General features: G+C 42.1%; 1 protein-coding gene across 1 annotated transcript in view; it reads right to left on the reverse strand.

The window, feature by feature from the left end:
- SOS4 (pfkB-like carbohydrate kinase family protein) overlaps nt 1-16,582 on the reverse strand; it is a 36,374-nt gene extending 19,792 nt beyond the window's left edge. Inside the window, exons 1-4 of the mRNA XM_088903997.1 lie at nt 16,114-16,582; nt 15,916-16,018; nt 15,291-15,384; nt 15,067-15,171 (exon numbers count right to left, since the gene is read on the reverse strand). Coding sequence (XP_088760123.1) covers nt 15,067-15,171; nt 15,291-15,384; nt 15,916-16,018; nt 16,114-16,178 — 367 coding nt within the window. The 5' untranslated portion in view covers nt 16,179-16,582. The remainder of the gene's footprint in view (nt 1-15,066; nt 15,172-15,290; nt 15,385-15,915; nt 16,019-16,113) is intronic.
- Nucleotides 16,583-18,392: the final 1,810 nt, after the last annotated feature.

Below are 18,392 nucleotides of genomic sequence, written 5' to 3' on the forward strand. Positions count from 1 at the left end.
ACCCACCGCCAGCAGCAACAGTGATTCAATGATTCTCATCCTACCTAGTTCGGCAACAGCAGTCTCATCCAGATTAGATTAGATCATCTTGCTTGTTCTTATCTTATCGTTCTTATCTTATTCTATTGCTCTTATCTTATTAGTGGATTATCAGATTAGGATTAACTTATCTTATCCTTAGCAAGATAGAACTGGAAGTCTCCCTATTCAGCAAGGGGATTCCCTAAGATTAGGACTCTTGTAATCTCCTATTTAAGGAGACACCATTATTGAATGAAGATATCAAATATTCATTTAAAGAAGTGAGTTAGGAGAGTTGGTGATCTCTTGAACAAATCACCAAGGCGCCAAGATAGGTTCATCAAGAGCAGGAAGGAACAAAGGAAAACAAGAGGTTTTCCCCGTGGACCGACCTGTGACGAGATCCTATTCTCGGGCCCTCAACATATATGAATAAATGCTAATCTATTACATGTTGTTAAAGTGAGCCGAATAGGGGTAGTTTAGTCATCTTATGTGTGTTAAGTAGTTTGCTTATGTGGCAGTTTTATTAGAGTACTCTGCCCCACACTTAGGTATGGGCAATTTAGTCTTTGTAAAAGATTACTAGACTCTAATAAAGATTAAGGGGGTCGACTGGATGGGGGTCCATCAGATTTCGACAGACCCTTATTTCCTTCTTCTTCTTCCTCTTCTTCTTCCTTCACTTCCTGGTTCGGGTTACTGTAGCAGCATTCGAAACATGGTATCAGAGCCATGTTCCTGACCTACTTCAGTTGGTAAAGCACCTCAGTAGTGTTCGTGGCTCTCCATCCCTGCGTTTCTGGTCAGTCAATGGAGAAAACTAGTTCGCCCTAGGTCTGAAATCTCACAGCTTGTCTCTCTCTGCTGCGCATATTCCTCTTCATCAAGAAAAGTGACTTCAGCAGTGAATGGTTGGTTGAGACTCTCAAAGGAAGGTTGGTTATCTCTTCTTCTTGTGTTGCTGGTATTTCTGGGTAGAAACCCTTCAAAAGGCTGTTAGTACTTATCAGAACCTAGAGAACTAGGTTCACTGTTGCCCTAGAACGGGCTGTGTGTACAGTAGCCGAATGGTGTAGGGGCTGTTGTAAGTTGTTTAGTGGTGTTAGGGCTGCTGTAAGTGGCCGAGTGGTGTAAGGTGTAATGCTGTGACCTAGCCGAACTTTTGTGGCTGTGTTGTGCCCTCTTAAAAGTGTTAAACTAGTCTGAACTGGGTGTAACAGGTTTGACTATGCTGTGGTGGTTGTGTGGCACAATCCTTATTGAGTGGTTGTAAGAGGGCTTACATGTGATTACTGAAGTGTTAAATTGATTCTTATGTGGTTCATGGTGTTGTGAAATCAGCAGTAGTGTGAGTAAGAACAAGGCATGTGTATCCACAGTTGTATTTAGGGGTTGCTATAAGTGCTGGAACATCAATTTCTGGATAACAGCAGTCAGCTTGTTGCTGAGAATTCAGGTTAGAGGCAACTATGAAAGGTACCATGGCAGCAATAGGAGATGGCTGTAATGATCAGAAACCTAGTGTGATGGTTTCCCCTGACTACTTAAGTGTACAGATGACTTCAATTAAACTGAATGGGGAGAACTATGTTCCATGGGCTAAATCTGTGAAGTTTTCCTCAAGGCAAAGAGGAAAGTGAAGCACATAAAAGATGAGAAACCATCGGCTGACTCCCCAGGGTTTGATAATTGGGAACAAGAAGATGCTCAAATCATGATTTGGCTATGGAACGGTATGGAACCAAAAATTAGTGCCAACTTCATGTTTCTTGATACAACTAAGGATATATGGGAACATGCTAAGAAATTGTATTCTGGACAAGATAATACAACGAGAGTATATCAACTTTATCAAGAGTACTTTGATTTGCAACAAGGAAACAAAACACTAGAAGAGTACTATGCCAGCATGAAGAATATAAGGAATGAGCTCAATGTCTATCATCCCCTCACTCCAAATATTAAAGTTCAGCAACAACAAAGGGAACTACTAGATGTTACAAGATTTTTGGTTGGGCTGAAACCGGAGTATGAACCAGTTAGAGCCCAAATATTAGGGAGCTCCACCCGTCCTACACTTGAGAAAGTTTTCTCACGACTTCGTAGAATCTCTTTGGGACAGACAGAGAATCCCACACAGTCTGATAGATCAGCACTTGTGACAGCTAGAGGAGGTGGACACAGTACAAGAGGGGGAGGACATGCCTCCCGGGGTGGCCGTGGCAGTTCCATTATTGGTCGGGGTGGTCGCTATTAGACAGTTTTGTATGCCCTTAGCTTCAATAAGAATGATGTACTTTATGAGTTTATTGTAAATGAATAAAAGTGCATATTTGATTCATGTTCCCTTGGTATGTTTATGTGTAATACCCTTAAACTGGACACTTAATGAGACTCGTGTTAGTTTAGAATGTTCACAGCCAGTGGGTCGGTCTGGGGAGACCTATCCTGACAAGGCTAACACTGTGGTGCCACCAAGTCGGTTGGGGTGGCCTGTCTCAGCTGCCAGGGTGAGACCCTAGGCACATGCAGTGTAGGATTAATTGAATCTATGAACTGGACCAGATTTCCAGTATTGCCTTGGACCTTGGAGATTGATGGGCAAAACTGGAAAGTTACACCCGACCCCTAGACTCGATTATGATACTGCACTAGGTGTCGGATTGGGTTGTCTTTGATGTACCAATCAGTGAGATCCTTAGCGGGGATCAAAACCTGGGTATGTTGGGACAGTCCGAGAATTCGTCTGAGTAGGTGATCATAGTGACAGGATCAGCCCCTTTGTCAGACAAAGGTAATGATCGGGGATGCACTCTCACTGATGGAAACCAAGACTGCCGGCAGCCAATTTCAACCGTTGAGATTTGTTTTGCAAAATATATTTTATATGAGATATAAAAGTATATATATTATGGTTTCTAAAATGTTTGCAAGAAGGTTTTAATTCCCGGGATCCATATAAGTAGAGAGTGCAACACTGTTCCTTGCAGCCGAGGGAGAGGTCCTCTCTTGTCGAGCAATGTATGATCATTATGGGCTGAGAGGTTAAGTGTAAGACCATTGGGGATAATACATGATGGGCTAATCTTGCATCTACCCATAGTCCCTGGGTGTTACAAGGTGGCTTGGCCCAGGGACCACTTAGGGTAAGTGTTAGGCCCATAGAGCCCATAAGATGGGTTTCAGGGGGTGCACTGTCCATAACAGTGTATTCGGCCAGGCCTTGTAACAAAGGCTGGGTTGAACCCATGTGGCTGATGTGCAGATCAATGTTTGGGTCCCACGCCATACAAGGAAGCCCAACTGGGCAGCAGTTAGGAAGGTTAAGTGAGTACATAAGCTTAATGGGCCTAAAGCCCATTTCGAACTGAGCTATTTAAGTAGTTAATTATGGGGCGAATTCTGAGATAGATTAGCAGATAGGATAGGGTCTTGATCCTATCCACTCAAAGAGTCCAGATCTGAATGTGATTCAGATCTAGAAAACTCCTAATGAGATTAGGAGAAAGCTAATATAATCTGCAGATAAGATAAGAGTTTATCCTTATCACCTGAAGAGAAGGCTGATCCAAATATGATTTGGATAAGTAGCTCCTAATGTGATTAGGAGTTGATCCTTTAGGTTAACAAAAGAAGGAAGAGAGCGGCAGCCTTTAGAAGACACACATTCAGATCCTCTTGAGTGCTGAAATCACAAGAAGAGAGAATTCTGCACCCTGCGAATACTCTCTTGCCGCCTCCTTACTGCCGCCGCCATTACCTTCAGTTCGATCTCCAGTTCTTGAGAGAAATCAAGATCTGATCTTGATACCAATCTTTTGGGAAAAGATTGATTGGAGCTGTACTCACAAGCCATCAAGTTGATTCTTGCAAAGGGTCAAGTTCTTTTAGAAGAACATTGCTGATTCTGCTCCATCCTGCACTGCGCCATCTTCAGTGGGAGCAGATTTTGGATCCTTCCTTGGGAGTGAACACCTCCATTGGGAGATACTGTTTCTCCGTATCAAGTACATCCTCCCTCCTACTCCTTTTGGTTTAGATCTGGTTTGGTTCATGGTTCAAGATTGATCCTTGAAAAATATGTTTTTCTAAATAGGGAATAAGTTGAAGGGAGAGAAATTTTTGAAATTCGCCCCCTTATTCCGCAAGATCTGGGCGTCCATACGATGGATCTCTCATCCCTTCAGGTCGTGACTCAGAGGGAGGCCGGGGCAGAGGGAAGAATAACTCTGCAAGGAAGTGTACTCATTGTGGTAGGGAAGGACACACAGTGAATTTCTGTTATGACCTACATGGCCCTCCCTCCAAATGGGCTAATCATGCTGTAGCAGGTGAAGTTGACATCAGTGACAGTAAACAGGCAGACCGAACTCCTTCTACATCTACATCTACTTCTGGGAGGGAGATGGTGAGTGTACCGCGTGATGAGTAGAACGGTTCCTTCAAACTACTTCACAGCATACCACTGCCACACTTGCCCACTCAGTTATTGCTTGCATGTCATCTAAAACCTCTCCCTGGATTATTGACTCTGGAGCCTCAAATCATATGACCGGGTCTCCAGGTGTGTTCTCTTCTCTTTCTGAAACCTCCACATCACAAACTGTTACTCTTGCCAATGGGTCCTCATCTCCCATCTGTGGTGTTGGTAATATTGACATGGCTTCTGTGCCCTTATCATCTGTTTTATATGTACCTAAGTTTCCATTCAATCTTATGTCTGTTAGTAAAATAACCAAAGCTCTTAATTGTTTTGTTACCTTCTTTCCTTCCACTTGTGTTTTTCAGGATCTCAAGACGGGGAAGAAGATTGGTGGGGGGCATGAAGCTGGTGGATTGTATTATCTTGACGGTGGTGGATCTTCAATTGCTCTTCAGACTTCACTTACTCCTCTACAATGGCATTGCCGACTGGGACATCCATCTCTCAAGGCTCTCAAGATATTGGTTCCGTCATTGAGTCATTTGTCAGTTTTGCAATGTGAGTCATGTCAGTTTGGGAAATATCGTCGTGTGTCCTTCAGTCCAAGAGTTGAGAGTCGTATGTTGAGTCCTTTTTCTTTGGTTCATTCAGATGTTTGGGGTCCAATCAAAATAGAGTCTTATAATGGGTACAAGTATTTTGTCTCCTTTATTGATGATTGTTCAAGAATGACATGGATTTACTTAATGAAAGAAAGAAGTGAATTATTTTCCATTTTTCAAAAATTTCATGCTGAAATACGCACACAATTTGGTGTTCCAATCAAAGTTCTCCGTTCAGATAATGGTCGTGAATACTTTCTTACTTCATTTCAACAGTATTTAGAACAGCATGGCATTATTCATCAGACCTCATGTGCATTCACCCCTCAACAAAATGGGGTAGCTGAACGGAAGAACCGTCAGCTCCTTGAAACTGCTCGGTCTATTCTTCACCGCATGAATGTTCTTAAACGGTTTTGGAGTGATGTTGTACTCACTGCATGTTTTCTCATTAATCGGATGCCCTCCTTCATTCTTCATGGTCGGTCCCCCTTCTCTATCTTGTTTCCCACTTTATCTCCATTTCCATTAACTCCTCGTGTCTTTGGTTGTGTGTGCTTTGTCCACAATCTATGTCATGGAATAGACAAGCTAGATGCACGCTCAATTAAATGTGTCTTCCTTGGCTACTCTCGGACTCAAAAAGGGTACAAATGTTATAATCCCATTACCCAAAAATGCTATGTCTGCCCTGATGTCACCTTTTTTGAGTTTGTACCCTTCTTCTCGAGTCTTGAAGCTCCCTTGTCTCCACCCTTACTTCCTATTCCTCTTCCTGTCAGTGATCCTATTCCAGATGCTATTGTTGGAGCCGACTCATCACTTCATCCAGTGCCGATCACCACCGGACGACCACCGATCCGACAAGTGTATACACGTCGAACGACACCGGCCCCTCCTCCAGCTTCTACCTCATCTGCGGATCCTCTCATGGCTCCTATTGCTGAACCTTCAGACCTTGACCTACCAATTGCCTTACGGAAAGGTAAACGCAGTTCTACCCTCCATCCCATTTCCAATTTTGTTTCTTTATCTCGTCTTTCTACCTCACATCGCCACTTTGTTTCACTTTTGTCCTCTATTTCCATACCTAACAATGTTCAAGAAGCTCTTAGTTCACCTGGGTGGCGGCGGGCAATGGAGGAGGAACTTTCTGCTCTTCAACATACTCAAACGTGGGAACTTACTACTCTCCCACCTGGTAAGCATGTTGTGGGCTGTAAATGGGTGTATACTGTGAAACACTTGCCAGATGGTAGTGTAGAGCGTCTGAAGGCCAGACTTGTTGCTAAAGGTTACTCACAGTTGTATGGAGTGGACTACATGGAGACATTCTCTCCGGTGGCTAAGATTGGTTCTGTTCGTGTACTAATTTCCCTGGCAGTTATGTATGATTGGCCTCTGTTTCAGCTTGACATAAAAAATGCCTTCCTCCATGGTGATCTGGTGGAGGAGGTATATATGGAGCAACCACCTGGGTTTGTTGCTCAGGGGGAGGATGGTAAGGTGTGCAGACTGAAGAAGGCAATTTATGGGTTGAAGCAATCACCACGTGCTTGGTTCGGGAAGTTCAGCGAAGTGGTGAAGAGTTTTGGAATGAAGCAATGCCAGGTTGATCACTCTGTGTTCAGCTATGACTCAGAAGCTGGGAAGATCTTATTGGTGGTCTATGTGGATGATATTGTCATCACTGGCAGTGATAAATTGGGGATTGACAAACTAAAGGTATTTCTGCAAAATCATTTTCAAACAAAAGACCTTGGAACATTAAAATATTTCTTGGGAATAGAAGTTGCCAGGTCAAAACAAGGAGTAAATCTGTGCCAAAGGAAATATGTTCTTGATCTATTGGAAGAAACGGGACTGTTAGGTGCAAAACCGGCTGAGAATCCTATGGAACCAAATGTTAAGTTGAGCAGTGATACAGGAGAAGTATTTAAAGATCCTGGAAGATATAGACGACTAGTGGAAAAGCTAAACTACCTGACTATTACGAGACCTAACATCTCCTTTGCAGTCAGTGTGGTGAGCCAATTCATGCAGAACCCTCATATACCTCACTGGGATGCAGTTCTTAGAATTGTAAGGTATTTGAAAGGAGCTCCAGGCCGTGGGCTATTGTATAAACCAGGAGGAAAACTTGAAGTAGTCGGGTATACAGATGCAGACTGGGTAGGCTCAGTGAATGACAGAAGATCTACTACAGGCTATTGCACATTTCTTGGAGGAAATCTTGTGATATGGAAGAGTAAAAAGCAGACGGTTGTGGCCAGAAGCAGTGCTGAAGCCGAGTATAGGGCCATGGCTCACACTACCTGTGAATTAGTGTGGTTGAGGAATCTCCTAGAAGAAATTGGGTTTCACATGGATAAACCTATGAGATTGTACCGTGACAATCAAGCTGCACTCCATATCTCATCCAACCCTGTCTTTCATGAGAGAACAAAGCACATAGAGGTTGATTGCCACTTTGTGAGGGAGAAGGTTCTTGCTGGAGAGATAAGTACAGAACATGTGGGCTCGAATGATCAGTGGGCAAATTTGTTTACAAAAGCTCTAAGCTCAGGGAAAGTGAACTACCTATGTAACAAGCTGGGACTATATGACATATATTCTCCAGCTTGAGAGGGAGTGTTAAAGTGAGCCGAATAGGGGTAGTTTAGTCATCTTATGTGTGTTAAGTAGTTTGCTTATGTGGCAGTTTTATTAGAGTACTCTGCCCCACACTTAAGTATGGGCAATTTAGTCTTTGTAAAAGATTATTAGACTCTAATAAAGATTAAGGGGGTCGACTGGATGGGAGTCCATCAGATTTCTACAGACCCTTATTTCCTTCTTCTTCTTCCTCTTCTTCTTCCTCTTCTTCTTCCTTCACTTCCTGGTTCGGGTTACTGTAGCAGCATTCGAAACACATGTAAACTTGCATCATATAATATAACATACATATCCTTTCATACAAAAAAACAAAAGCCTATTACAGAAGAGGACAAGGAATACAAAGGGAATAAAGGACCTTGCCTGAAGGAGAGGGCAGCACATGATTCTATGGCCCACAACAACACAAGCCAAACTACCAAACAACATAAACACTAAGCTGGCAATGAGATTATACAATACACTAGACATCAGCAATCAAACTGACCTAGGCACCAAACAGAACCAGATGTTCAAGGTAGAGGCTAAGGCAGATTTCAAGGTAGAGGCTTTGGCATGGAACTCCTAAAAAATAATAGCTCAGCCTCAATGGACCACCAGATTTTTCACTCGACGAACAAGTCACCAAATATGAATCATCAATCACCCTCTACTACCAGAATATTATAACCAGGGTATTAAATCTCAAACTTTAACCAAGCTTGAATGCACCTACAACCTTTTGAGACCAGAATTTCATAATGCGCATGGTGGAAGTTATGCCTAATAGCATTCTTACAGGGATGGAAAACCAATAAACAGATCTTCCTGGTGGAGTTTAGATCACAATATAATATTACAATTATTAATAATGAAATTAAATGGGTTGCCTTTGAAGATCTCCAAATTGTAACCCAATTAGCCACTCTGATTTAAGTCAATTTCATTACTTCTATCAATATATAACATAAGCATGCATTTCTGTGATGGGTCACATGTATATTATGTTTATTTTTTTTGGGAATCACATATTAGTAGATAGTGTCACATATTGGAAAGGGATAAGAGAGGCAAGGGACTTACATACAAGATTGGCTTGCAACCTAATAGCTTAAGCTTTTGGGTTAGAGGTGGTGTCCAACTCTTGTAAGTCCAACACACGTCTACAAGCTATCACTTTTGGCAACTCCTCCCTAGTTCCCCCAACAAGTGGTCTCAAAGCTAAGGGTTCACTTGGGTGCAAACTTTGACAAATGCATGCGATGACTCCCATGGCTCTATTGGTTCCCCATGGTCAAGCACTTGGTGAGTGTTTTCTAGAATGGTGGATGACTCCCGTGGATAAGGTGGTGTCCAACGCATCTATCCAAGCCCGAGCTCCTGGTTTTGGAAACTCTTCCCTAATTCCCCCAAGAAGTGTATCAAATCTAACAGTTCAATTGGGTGCATGTTTTGATGGATGCATGAAGTGACTCACATGGCTTTGCCAATTCCCCATGGTTAAACGATTGGTGAGAGCAGTTGGTGAGTGGTTTTCAAGAACGGTTGGTGACTCCCATGGCTTCCCCATTCCCCATGGTTGAGTGTGCTCAGATAGGTGAGTGGTCGGTGATTCCCATCACCTGATCCACCCATGGTTGATGGTGATAACTCTCTGTTAGTAGTTAGCAGTTGAGTGGGATTTCTATAGTCATGAGCAAAAAGGCTATTGGTATGGTGCATGTGAAACTTAGTTACGAGTTAGCAACTGTGGTTTGGGGGGGGGGAATAGTTGACAAGGGACTCACACGTAATAGGACCTGAAGCTCCTGGCAGGTTCAAGAGCCATTTCTGCAATCTTTCATAAATCCGAAGGAAGGAAATCGTCAAAGGCAGGCCCTTTGGAGAAGCCTAGACTTTTTCCCAAAAGAAATACTTTTAGGCCCATTAAAAAGAGGAGCTGAAAAAGCAAGGCGGGCCAAGCCGCCCTCGGCAACCCCGTTCAATTTTCAAATTTTCATCAAAAAGTGGGCCACCCTCCCAACAGTTCTCTCAAGTTAAGGGACCCAAAACAGTTTAAAGACTTGGACCGAAATTTCTCAAAAGCCCATCCGACAGACTTGAAAGAAGTCCCCTACGGCCCAAGTCCACTTGAGACCCCAAACTCCTTAACCGAGCCCCTAGCTCGAGAAGACACAACAGAAAAATTTACAGGCCTCCATCACCAGACAGTTTAAGCTCCTCCTCTCTCTTCAAGGCAGACGACACCAACACAGCTGAAGATTCAAGCTCTTATGCGACAGAGATCGAACCAGACCCCAAGGAGGTGGTGTTCTCAAGGGCAAAAGATCTTTTCTCTGGAAAGGAAGCTTGGGGAAGTGTAGAAATAATCGAATAGACACTTCTTGTAAACCCTGAGTATGGAATAGACTGTGAGCCAGCAAGCCTAGAAAGAGATCGAGGACGAGACTCACACTCCTACACCAGAGTTTCCCCTTCTCCCTCCTCTCCTTTGCCTGTAAACTTTTCTTTTTCTTCTTCTAATCTTGGATCTCACCCTACTTCCCCTCTCTGTCTTCCAGGTTTGAATGGAGATCTATCCCAACCGAGCATTAGCCAAAGCTACCAAGAAAGGTCTGACAAAGGGCAACATAGTTCGGACAGGCAGAAGGGATATTAATCTGGAAAGAGGAGTCTTTGAGACGGCTTGAAAATTGGGGATAAGTGAAGAAAAGGGAACTTCACACAATCAGGCTCCAAAAAAGGGGAAATAAGGAACCCAAAACATTGAGTTTGTGAAAAGTGGCAAGAAGAACTCTAAAAGGGAGCTAAAGAGACTTTAATGGGGATTGACAGATCAAAAAACAACAGGGCCTAGGGTGGACAAGGGAAAATTAGTGATCAGAGCTTAATGAAACTATTGAGTTGGAATGTTAGAGGGTTGGGAGGCCAAATAAAAAGAAGTTTGGTAAAAGGCACATTGAGAAGAGAAAAACTAGATATAGTCATCCTCCAAGGAACATAAAAATAAGAAGTAGACAGGAAGCTTCTGAGAGCAATTTGGGGAATCCATGGAAAGAAATGGGCTATTCTTCCTTCTTTAGGCTCCTCAAGGGGAATTATCCTAGCTTGGAATGAAGATGAGGTTTCGGGTATTGAAATTGATAGAGGAGAGTTCTCAATCTCTGTACTTTTTACCAATAAGAATGATGGTTTCAGCTGGATTTTGACTGGAGTATATGGACCAAATACTCCTTCAAATAGGCAAAGACTCTAGGAAGAATTGGACGCTCTACATGAGTTTGATGAAATCCCTTGGGTATTAGGAGGCGACTTTAATGTAACAAGGTTCTCTCAAGAAAACTCCAACAGAAGAACAGCAACTAGAAGCATGAGGGAATTCTCCAAATTTATCTCAAGACACAATCTGTGTGACCTTCCTCTCCATAATGGCCAATTCACTTGGTCAAATCTACAAGAGAACCCAACAAGCTACAGACTAGACAGGTTTCTGGTAACTTCAGATTGGGCAAAAAAGTTCCCAAATCTTCTCCAAGAAATTAGACCTCGTTGCACTTCAGACCACTGGCCTTTAGTCCTAAGAACAAACCTGGTCTTGAAAGGTAAACCCCCATTTAGACTGGAGAAAATGTGGACTCTTCATAAAGATTTCCACAAAAATGTAGCTTCCTGGTGGAAGCAGTGTAGAGTCAAAGGCTGGGCTGGGTACAGACTGTTGCAAAAGCTGATATTCCTGAAAAGAAAGTTGAGATCCTTGGGGAGAGAAGAGTTCAAATCGTTTGCAAAGGAAAAAAATGCCATCCTTCTGGAGCTGGAAGATTTAGATAAAAAGGAGCAATTAGGAGTTCTGGACGGAGAAAGAAGAAGTAGGAGAGATGGTCTAAGGAGTTCTTTGGAAAAGGTAATAAAAAAAGAACAAATCTTTTGGAGGCAGAGGTCAAGGATCAGATAACTAAAGGAAGGAGATAACAACTCAAAATTCTTCCACAGCTATGCATCGGGTAGGCGCAGAAAAAATCTCATCTCAAAAATTAAGGTGGATCAGAGGGAGGTGGAAGATGCAGAAGAAATCACAGAGGCATTTCTAAACCACTTCAAAAATCTTTATTCAAAGGAAAATCTTAGGAAGACTAATTTAAGAAGTTGGGAAGGGCCAATTCTAGCAGAAGATAAGAAAATTTGGCTGAAAGGGAATTTGAGGAGCAAGAAATAAGAAAAGCAATCTTCGATATGGATGGAGATAGAGACCCTGGGCCTAATGGTTTCCCAATCTTCTTCTTTTAGATCTATTGGAAAGTTGTAAGAATGGATCTTCTAGAGGTCTTTAAGGACTTCTGCTCCACGGCGGTTGTAAACAAAGGAATTAATTCTACTTTTATTTGCCTCATCCCTAAGAAAAATGGTGTTTTGGAAGTGAAACACTACAGACTAATAAGCCTTATAGGGAGTGTGTACAAAATTCTGGCAAAGGTGTTGGCAAAAAGACTTAGAGAAGTCCTAAAAGAGATGGTTTCTCAAAATCAGTTTGCATTCGTGAAAGGAAGGCAGATTGTAGACAGCATCCTAATTGCAAACGAAGTTATCGAAGATAGAAAGAAGAGTGGAAGGACGGGACTCCTTGTGAAACTAGATCTTGAAAAATCTTACGACAAAGTAGATTGGGACTGCCTTCTCCAAGCTCTTCAGTTGAGGCATTTTGGAACGAAATGGCTGCACTGGATGAAAGGATGTATAAGTTCAACCTGGTTCTCGATCATGATCAATGGAGAGCCCAAAAGCTACTTTAAAGCTAGTAGGGGTCTCCGGCAGGGCTGTCCTCTCTCCCCTTTCCTCTTCACTTTGGTAATGGGTGTCTTTAGCCAGCTCATGGAGAAAGCCAAAAACCTTAACTTAATCAAAGGTTTTGAGGTAGGAAAAGATGCCATAAAGGTCTCCCATCTCCTATTTGCAGATGATGCCATCCTGTTCTTGGAAGCCAATTTGGAGAATATTTTAAATGTGAAAAGTGCTTCAATGTTTTGATTTAGTCTCTGGGTTGAAGGTAAATTACTCAAAGAGTAGCCTAGCAGCTATAAACCAAATTGAAGATTCCCTCCTAGAAAATTTCAAGGAAACTCTGAGTTGTCGAGTGGAAAATCTCCCCTTATCTTATTTGGGCATGCCCCTAGGCAGGAATCCAAAAAATCCAAATTTTTGGGAGCCAATGATGGAAAAATGTGAAAAGAAGTTAGCTACTTGGAAAAGTTGTTATCTCTCAAAAGGGGGTAGACTTACCCTCATTAAGGCTTCCCTTGCAAACATGCACGTCTATTTCCTTTCAGTGTTTCAGATTCCTGCCAAAATCAGATCACAGATCGAGAAACTTCAAAGAGATTTCCTATGGGAAGGTGGAGGTGTTAGAAAAAGGCATCTAGTAAATTGGAATCAAGTCTGCAAACCAAAAGAGGCTAGAGGACTGGGAATTGGACACCTAAAAGAGAAGAATCTAACTCCCTTTGGAGATTCCCCATTGAATCTAACTCCCTTTGGGTAGCCATCATCACCAATAAGTATGGGTTAAATGCAAACGGTTGGAACTGCAATTTTCGCTCAAACCGATCAGCTTCCTCAAATCCCTGGAAAGGCATCACTTCCATTCACAACCTCTTTCTTTCTTTCATAAGATTTAGGGTGGGTAATGGAACGAGAATAAAGTTCTGGACGGATCTGTGGTGGAGTAATTCCACATTAGCAGATTCTTATCCTAGGTTCTACAACCTTACCCAAAACAAAGATGCAACCATCTCTCAGTGCCTCCCCAATTCTCCCAATGGAAGCAACATAAACTTGAGCCTCATAAGAGCCTTAAGGGAACCAGAGATCAGTGAGATAACTGACCTCATCCTCTCTCTTAGAGAAGTCTACATTTCTCCAAACTCCCAAGACTCCCGAGTCTGGAAACTCCACCCCAGAGGTGAGTTCTCGTCCAAGTCCTTCTTCGAAGCTCTGGTTGCAGGAAACAGAGACTGTGACTTCCCTTTCAAGAAGATCTGGTGCAAGTTTGTCCCCTCAAGATTGAGTTTCTTTGTTTGGGAGGCTTGTCTGCATCGAGTAAACACTTGTGAGATACTATAGAAGAAAAACCTTGGAATTCTTTTTATCTCCCCTCACGTATGTATCCTCTGCCTCCGTGAGGGAGAGACAACTGACCACCTCTTCATACACTGCCAGGTAACCAGCAACATCTGGAACTTCTTCCTACAGCTAGTTGGCTATAGTTGGGAAGAGGTCTGAGCAAGAGAGGTAAGGCTTACTGGCTGATAGTACTTCATGCTATGCTCTGGGGAATTTGGGAGGAAAGGAACAATCGACTGCTTGAAAATAAGGTAAAATCTAAGGGTGAGCTGATCAACCACATCACTTATCACTGCAATTTGTGGACTTCCAGCTCAGAGGAGTTCATAGGAATCAATGTCAACGACCTTAATAGGAATGTGCATAACTTTCTGATCCCCTCCCCTTCTATTCCAATTCGCCCCCCACTCCCCCCAGTGTTCCCTCATTAAGAAGGGAAGGAACTTGGGCTCTAGGCTTTGATGGAAGCACTTGGGTATACAATGGTCCGATTTGGATAGATGACTCCACAAAGGCAGAAGTGTTAGCAGCTCTTACAGGGATTCGCCTAATCAGCAAACTAGGTATTCAGAAGTTCTCCATTGAAGGTGACTCAGCAAATACTATAAAATGGTTAGGACAATAGGAGGCTGGACCATGGAGGCTTAAGTCACTTTTTAACAGAGGCAAGGGACCTATTGGTTCATACGAATGTTTCTCTATACTGGATTCCAAGGGAGCTAAATGCCATCATAGATGGTTTGGCAAAAATAGGTGTCATTCTGGAGACCTTGTATTGTGATAATTTTCCTTGTGTAATTCTCAAGGGTCTGGCCCCTGTTTTGTATTTGTACACCTTCTTGTGTACCCCTCTTTCTTTTAATGAAATCAGTTAACTTCTCTCAAAAAAAAAAGAGGGAGATTGTTGGGATTCATGTGTTAGTGGATGGTGTTCCACATTGGAAAGGGATAAGAGAGGCAAGAAACACAAGATTGACCCACAACCTAATAGCTTAAGCTTTTGGGTTATAGGGCCTAACTTTGTATGTAAGTCCTGTGCACAAGTACGAGCTCTTGGTTTTGGCAACCCCTCCCTGGTTTTTTTTTTTTTTTTGATGAATAACCCCTCCCTGGTTTACCACAAGCATAATTCACTATTTTGAAGAATTTGACAAACCTTCCGCTTCTGATGTTTCAAAAGAATTTACTATCCCAAAAATAAGAAGGAAAACAAAATACTCAAAGCCATGAATTACCATTAATGCAAGCAACACATAAAGCCATTCATACCTGTAAGTAGATGAGTATAGTATAATAAATCATTTGCTTCAAGACCTTCTATTAAATCCCACAGTTGCTGTCCATTTAAAACCTGGCCTTTAAACGTCGGGTATCCTGCACAATCCCATATTTGTTAAGAAAATTTCCTGCCTTACATCCAGACTACAATTGCATGCAGCCATGAACTTATACAGATTGACAGATAAGCTCGCACCGTATATAAAGCAGCTTGCCTGTGTGATTAGAGAACTGCACTGAGTTAATTGGGTCCACGTCATATCCCAGCAGTTGAAGAGGAAAGACAGCTGCTTTGTTTCCAACATATCCCTAAGAAAAAGCAGAAAAATATCAGGCATTAATAAACCGTATAACATTATTTGATACAAAAATGGTCAACATAAATAACACATTCATCGAGGAACAACAGCTCGTTCATTCCTCATCAAAACCACGGTGAAAACTGGATAAGGTCAGAATTTTACAACTTTTGGTCACTGCAATTTTGAATTTTCTCGCATGGACTATAATATAGCCATTACTGAAATATGTCCAACAGGTGGAGTTTAAGAATGATTCAAGTAATCATTTATGCTTCATTTGTAATTATCAAGCAACGCTATCTTTACCACCTTCCAGACCCCATCTTGAATATGGCGAAACATCCAGCAAAGATTTGTCAAACTACTTGCGATTATAGAGCACATTAACTTGATGGAATAAGAGCAATATTCAAATCTTTGTGTTGAAATCCTTTCAACTGGCCCAGAAAGGCCATAATACACAAAGAAAACAACGATAAGAGAGAGAGAGAGAGGATAAGTGGATAACGAAATCAGAAACATTACAAAAGAAATATACCTGAACAGTATGAGATTGAATGCTGAGAACTCGACCCGTCTCGGATGGCAGAGCTAAGGACAGGATCGGAGGCGCCATTGCTAGTTTCTTCGAGCTCCTTGGCCTAATAATTGGATCATCAAAGCTCTATTTCAATACTAAAAATTCAAAATTATTAGCACAGAAAGAAAAGAAAGGAAATCATGAATCGGAAAATACCTGAAAGTATAGAGATTTCGCGTACCAGTGCTCTTGGGGCAAGTTACAAGCAGAGAACAAAGCATAGACAGAGAGAGAGAGAGAGAGAGAGAGAGAGATATCACAGATTTGGAAAATATATGTTAGAGCCTGAGCTTCCGTGGTTAATTTGAGTTAAATTACCAAATTGCCACTATGCTTGTTTGTAGACCAAACAGAGCACAGAATGACAGAATACAGATGGATTGCTGATTTCTTCCCACTACTGAATCCAGAGGCCAGAGCTGAGTCTCAAGAACTCTGTTTTTTTCTTGGTTGTTTTTAGTTAAATTACTAAATTGCCACTTTGATTGTCTGTGGACCGACGACTGAGCACAGCACAGATGGATTGCTGCTTCCTCACCAGTCACCATTGCTGAATCCTGGTGAGTTTCCACAAGGCCAAAACTCTTTTTCTTCACCAATTTCAATGGATTGGGGAAGGGGTGAATTGGTGATTACAGTTCAAATTTGTGGTTATATTTAAGGAAGTGGAGGTATGTATTATTTATTTATTTGATTAAAAGTTATTGACTTTTGCAGCGAGGGAATGAACCATTGGACTAGGGTTTTCAGTTTTGGAGTCCGGGTCGGGTTAAGAATGAGGTCTAGAGTCAAAAAAGGCCGCCAGCAGTTGGTGGCTTTTGACTACTAGAGCCGTGACTTGAATAGAAATGGGTACTTTTTTATCCTTTTGGAAAATAGAAATTGGGTGACACGTGTGCTGTTTTTTTTCTCTTTTTAGTAAAATCTAAAAATGTAACACGTGTGATGTAAACGATACAATTTGTTAAAGGGTTGAGTGAAATGATTTCACAAAGACAGCAAGAAAAAGAAGGGGGATGAAGGCAAATGTTAGCTAAAATGGGAAACACGTCGTACATATGTGATAGAAAAAGTGAATGTGACGCTCTTCCCATTGTTACGAAGAAAAGTCTCACTTTGACTCACCTTTAAAACGTTTTATGATTTCCTTTTTTTTTTATCAAAATCCCTATAATACAGTACACCTGCTTTGCATTGTATCACAATCACGTTCCTCCTCCACTAGTCCACTGATGCCAACTGCAACTGCAAGGTGGGGCATCCCATCCCCCCGCGCCCCCCGAGTTCGAGTTTGGATGGGCTTTATCAATTATCACAGAGCGCGCCCGACGCCCCGTCCCCTCCGTGCAATTTGGGGAGATGTTCCCAATGCCAATGGGTTGTTGGATCGTCCAATTGAAAATTGCTCCTGTTATGAATGGTCCAATCAATTCACAATCAATGATACCTTGTTTTTCAAAAGTTTTGTACTTTTCGATGACGTATCTTTGAGATTCACTCTGAATCCGACATTTTTTTTTCATAAGAGTGAACTCTGCCATTGAATAGGCATTGGCAACCCAGTTCAAAATGAGAGGCTGAGGTTGATCCGACATTCTTAAGAGTGAACTCTTTGCCTTTCTCGCGGGGTGAGCAAAAAAAACCGAAAAATTGAACTAATTGAAACCAAACCAAAAAATTGGTTAACCAAATTGGTCGGTTCGGTGTTTTTAAAAAATCAAAGGTACTAGTTCAGTTTCGATTAACCAATATAGAAAACCGGTAGTTAACCGAACCGATAGGTATACATATTATTTATTATTTAAAATATAATATTTTATATATGATGATGCGTGTTTGGCAGTTCCCGACTGGCTAGTGACTCAGATGCCTAGCTGAATAATCCCTACTTAGAATGTGGCTTGGATGCCTAGCTGAATGGTTCCTACCTAGAAAGTGGTTTAGACGCCTAGTTGAATGGTGACGAGCTGGAGAGGTGAAGAAGTGGCTCTGATGCCTAGTTGAATGGTGACGAGTTAGAGAGGTGGCTCTAATGCCTAGATGAATGATGACGAGCTAGAGAGGTGATTCTAATGCCTAACTGAGTGGTGACAAGCTAGAGAGATGGCTCTGATGCCTAATTGAATAGTGACAAGCTGGAGAGGTGGCTCTGATGCGACCTGCGAGGAAACAGTGTCATAGTGCCCGGTTGCTTTACCTGGGGAGGGCACTCTGATACTTAAGTTAGCGAATTAGAGATTTTTAAGATAGCTAAATGTGAGAGATCTGGAGAGCTGCAAGAACTAAATTGCACATCTACCTCGGTCTCAAGGGCTGATGCCCTTATATAGCTGGGTTGTTGTGGGTCTCACGAAACACTCCCGGAATCCTCGACCCACGACGTAGGGGTCCGTTCTGCTTTGGAATGAGGATAATGTGCTAGTTAATAAGGCTTA

This window comes from Nelumbo nucifera, chromosome 4 (assembly GCF_055504915.1).
Source record: "Nelumbo nucifera cultivar China Antique chromosome 4, China Antique-T2T, whole genome shotgun sequence".
In the NCBI taxonomy this organism is placed as follows: domain Eukaryota; kingdom Viridiplantae; phylum Streptophyta; class Magnoliopsida; order Proteales; family Nelumbonaceae; genus Nelumbo; species Nelumbo nucifera.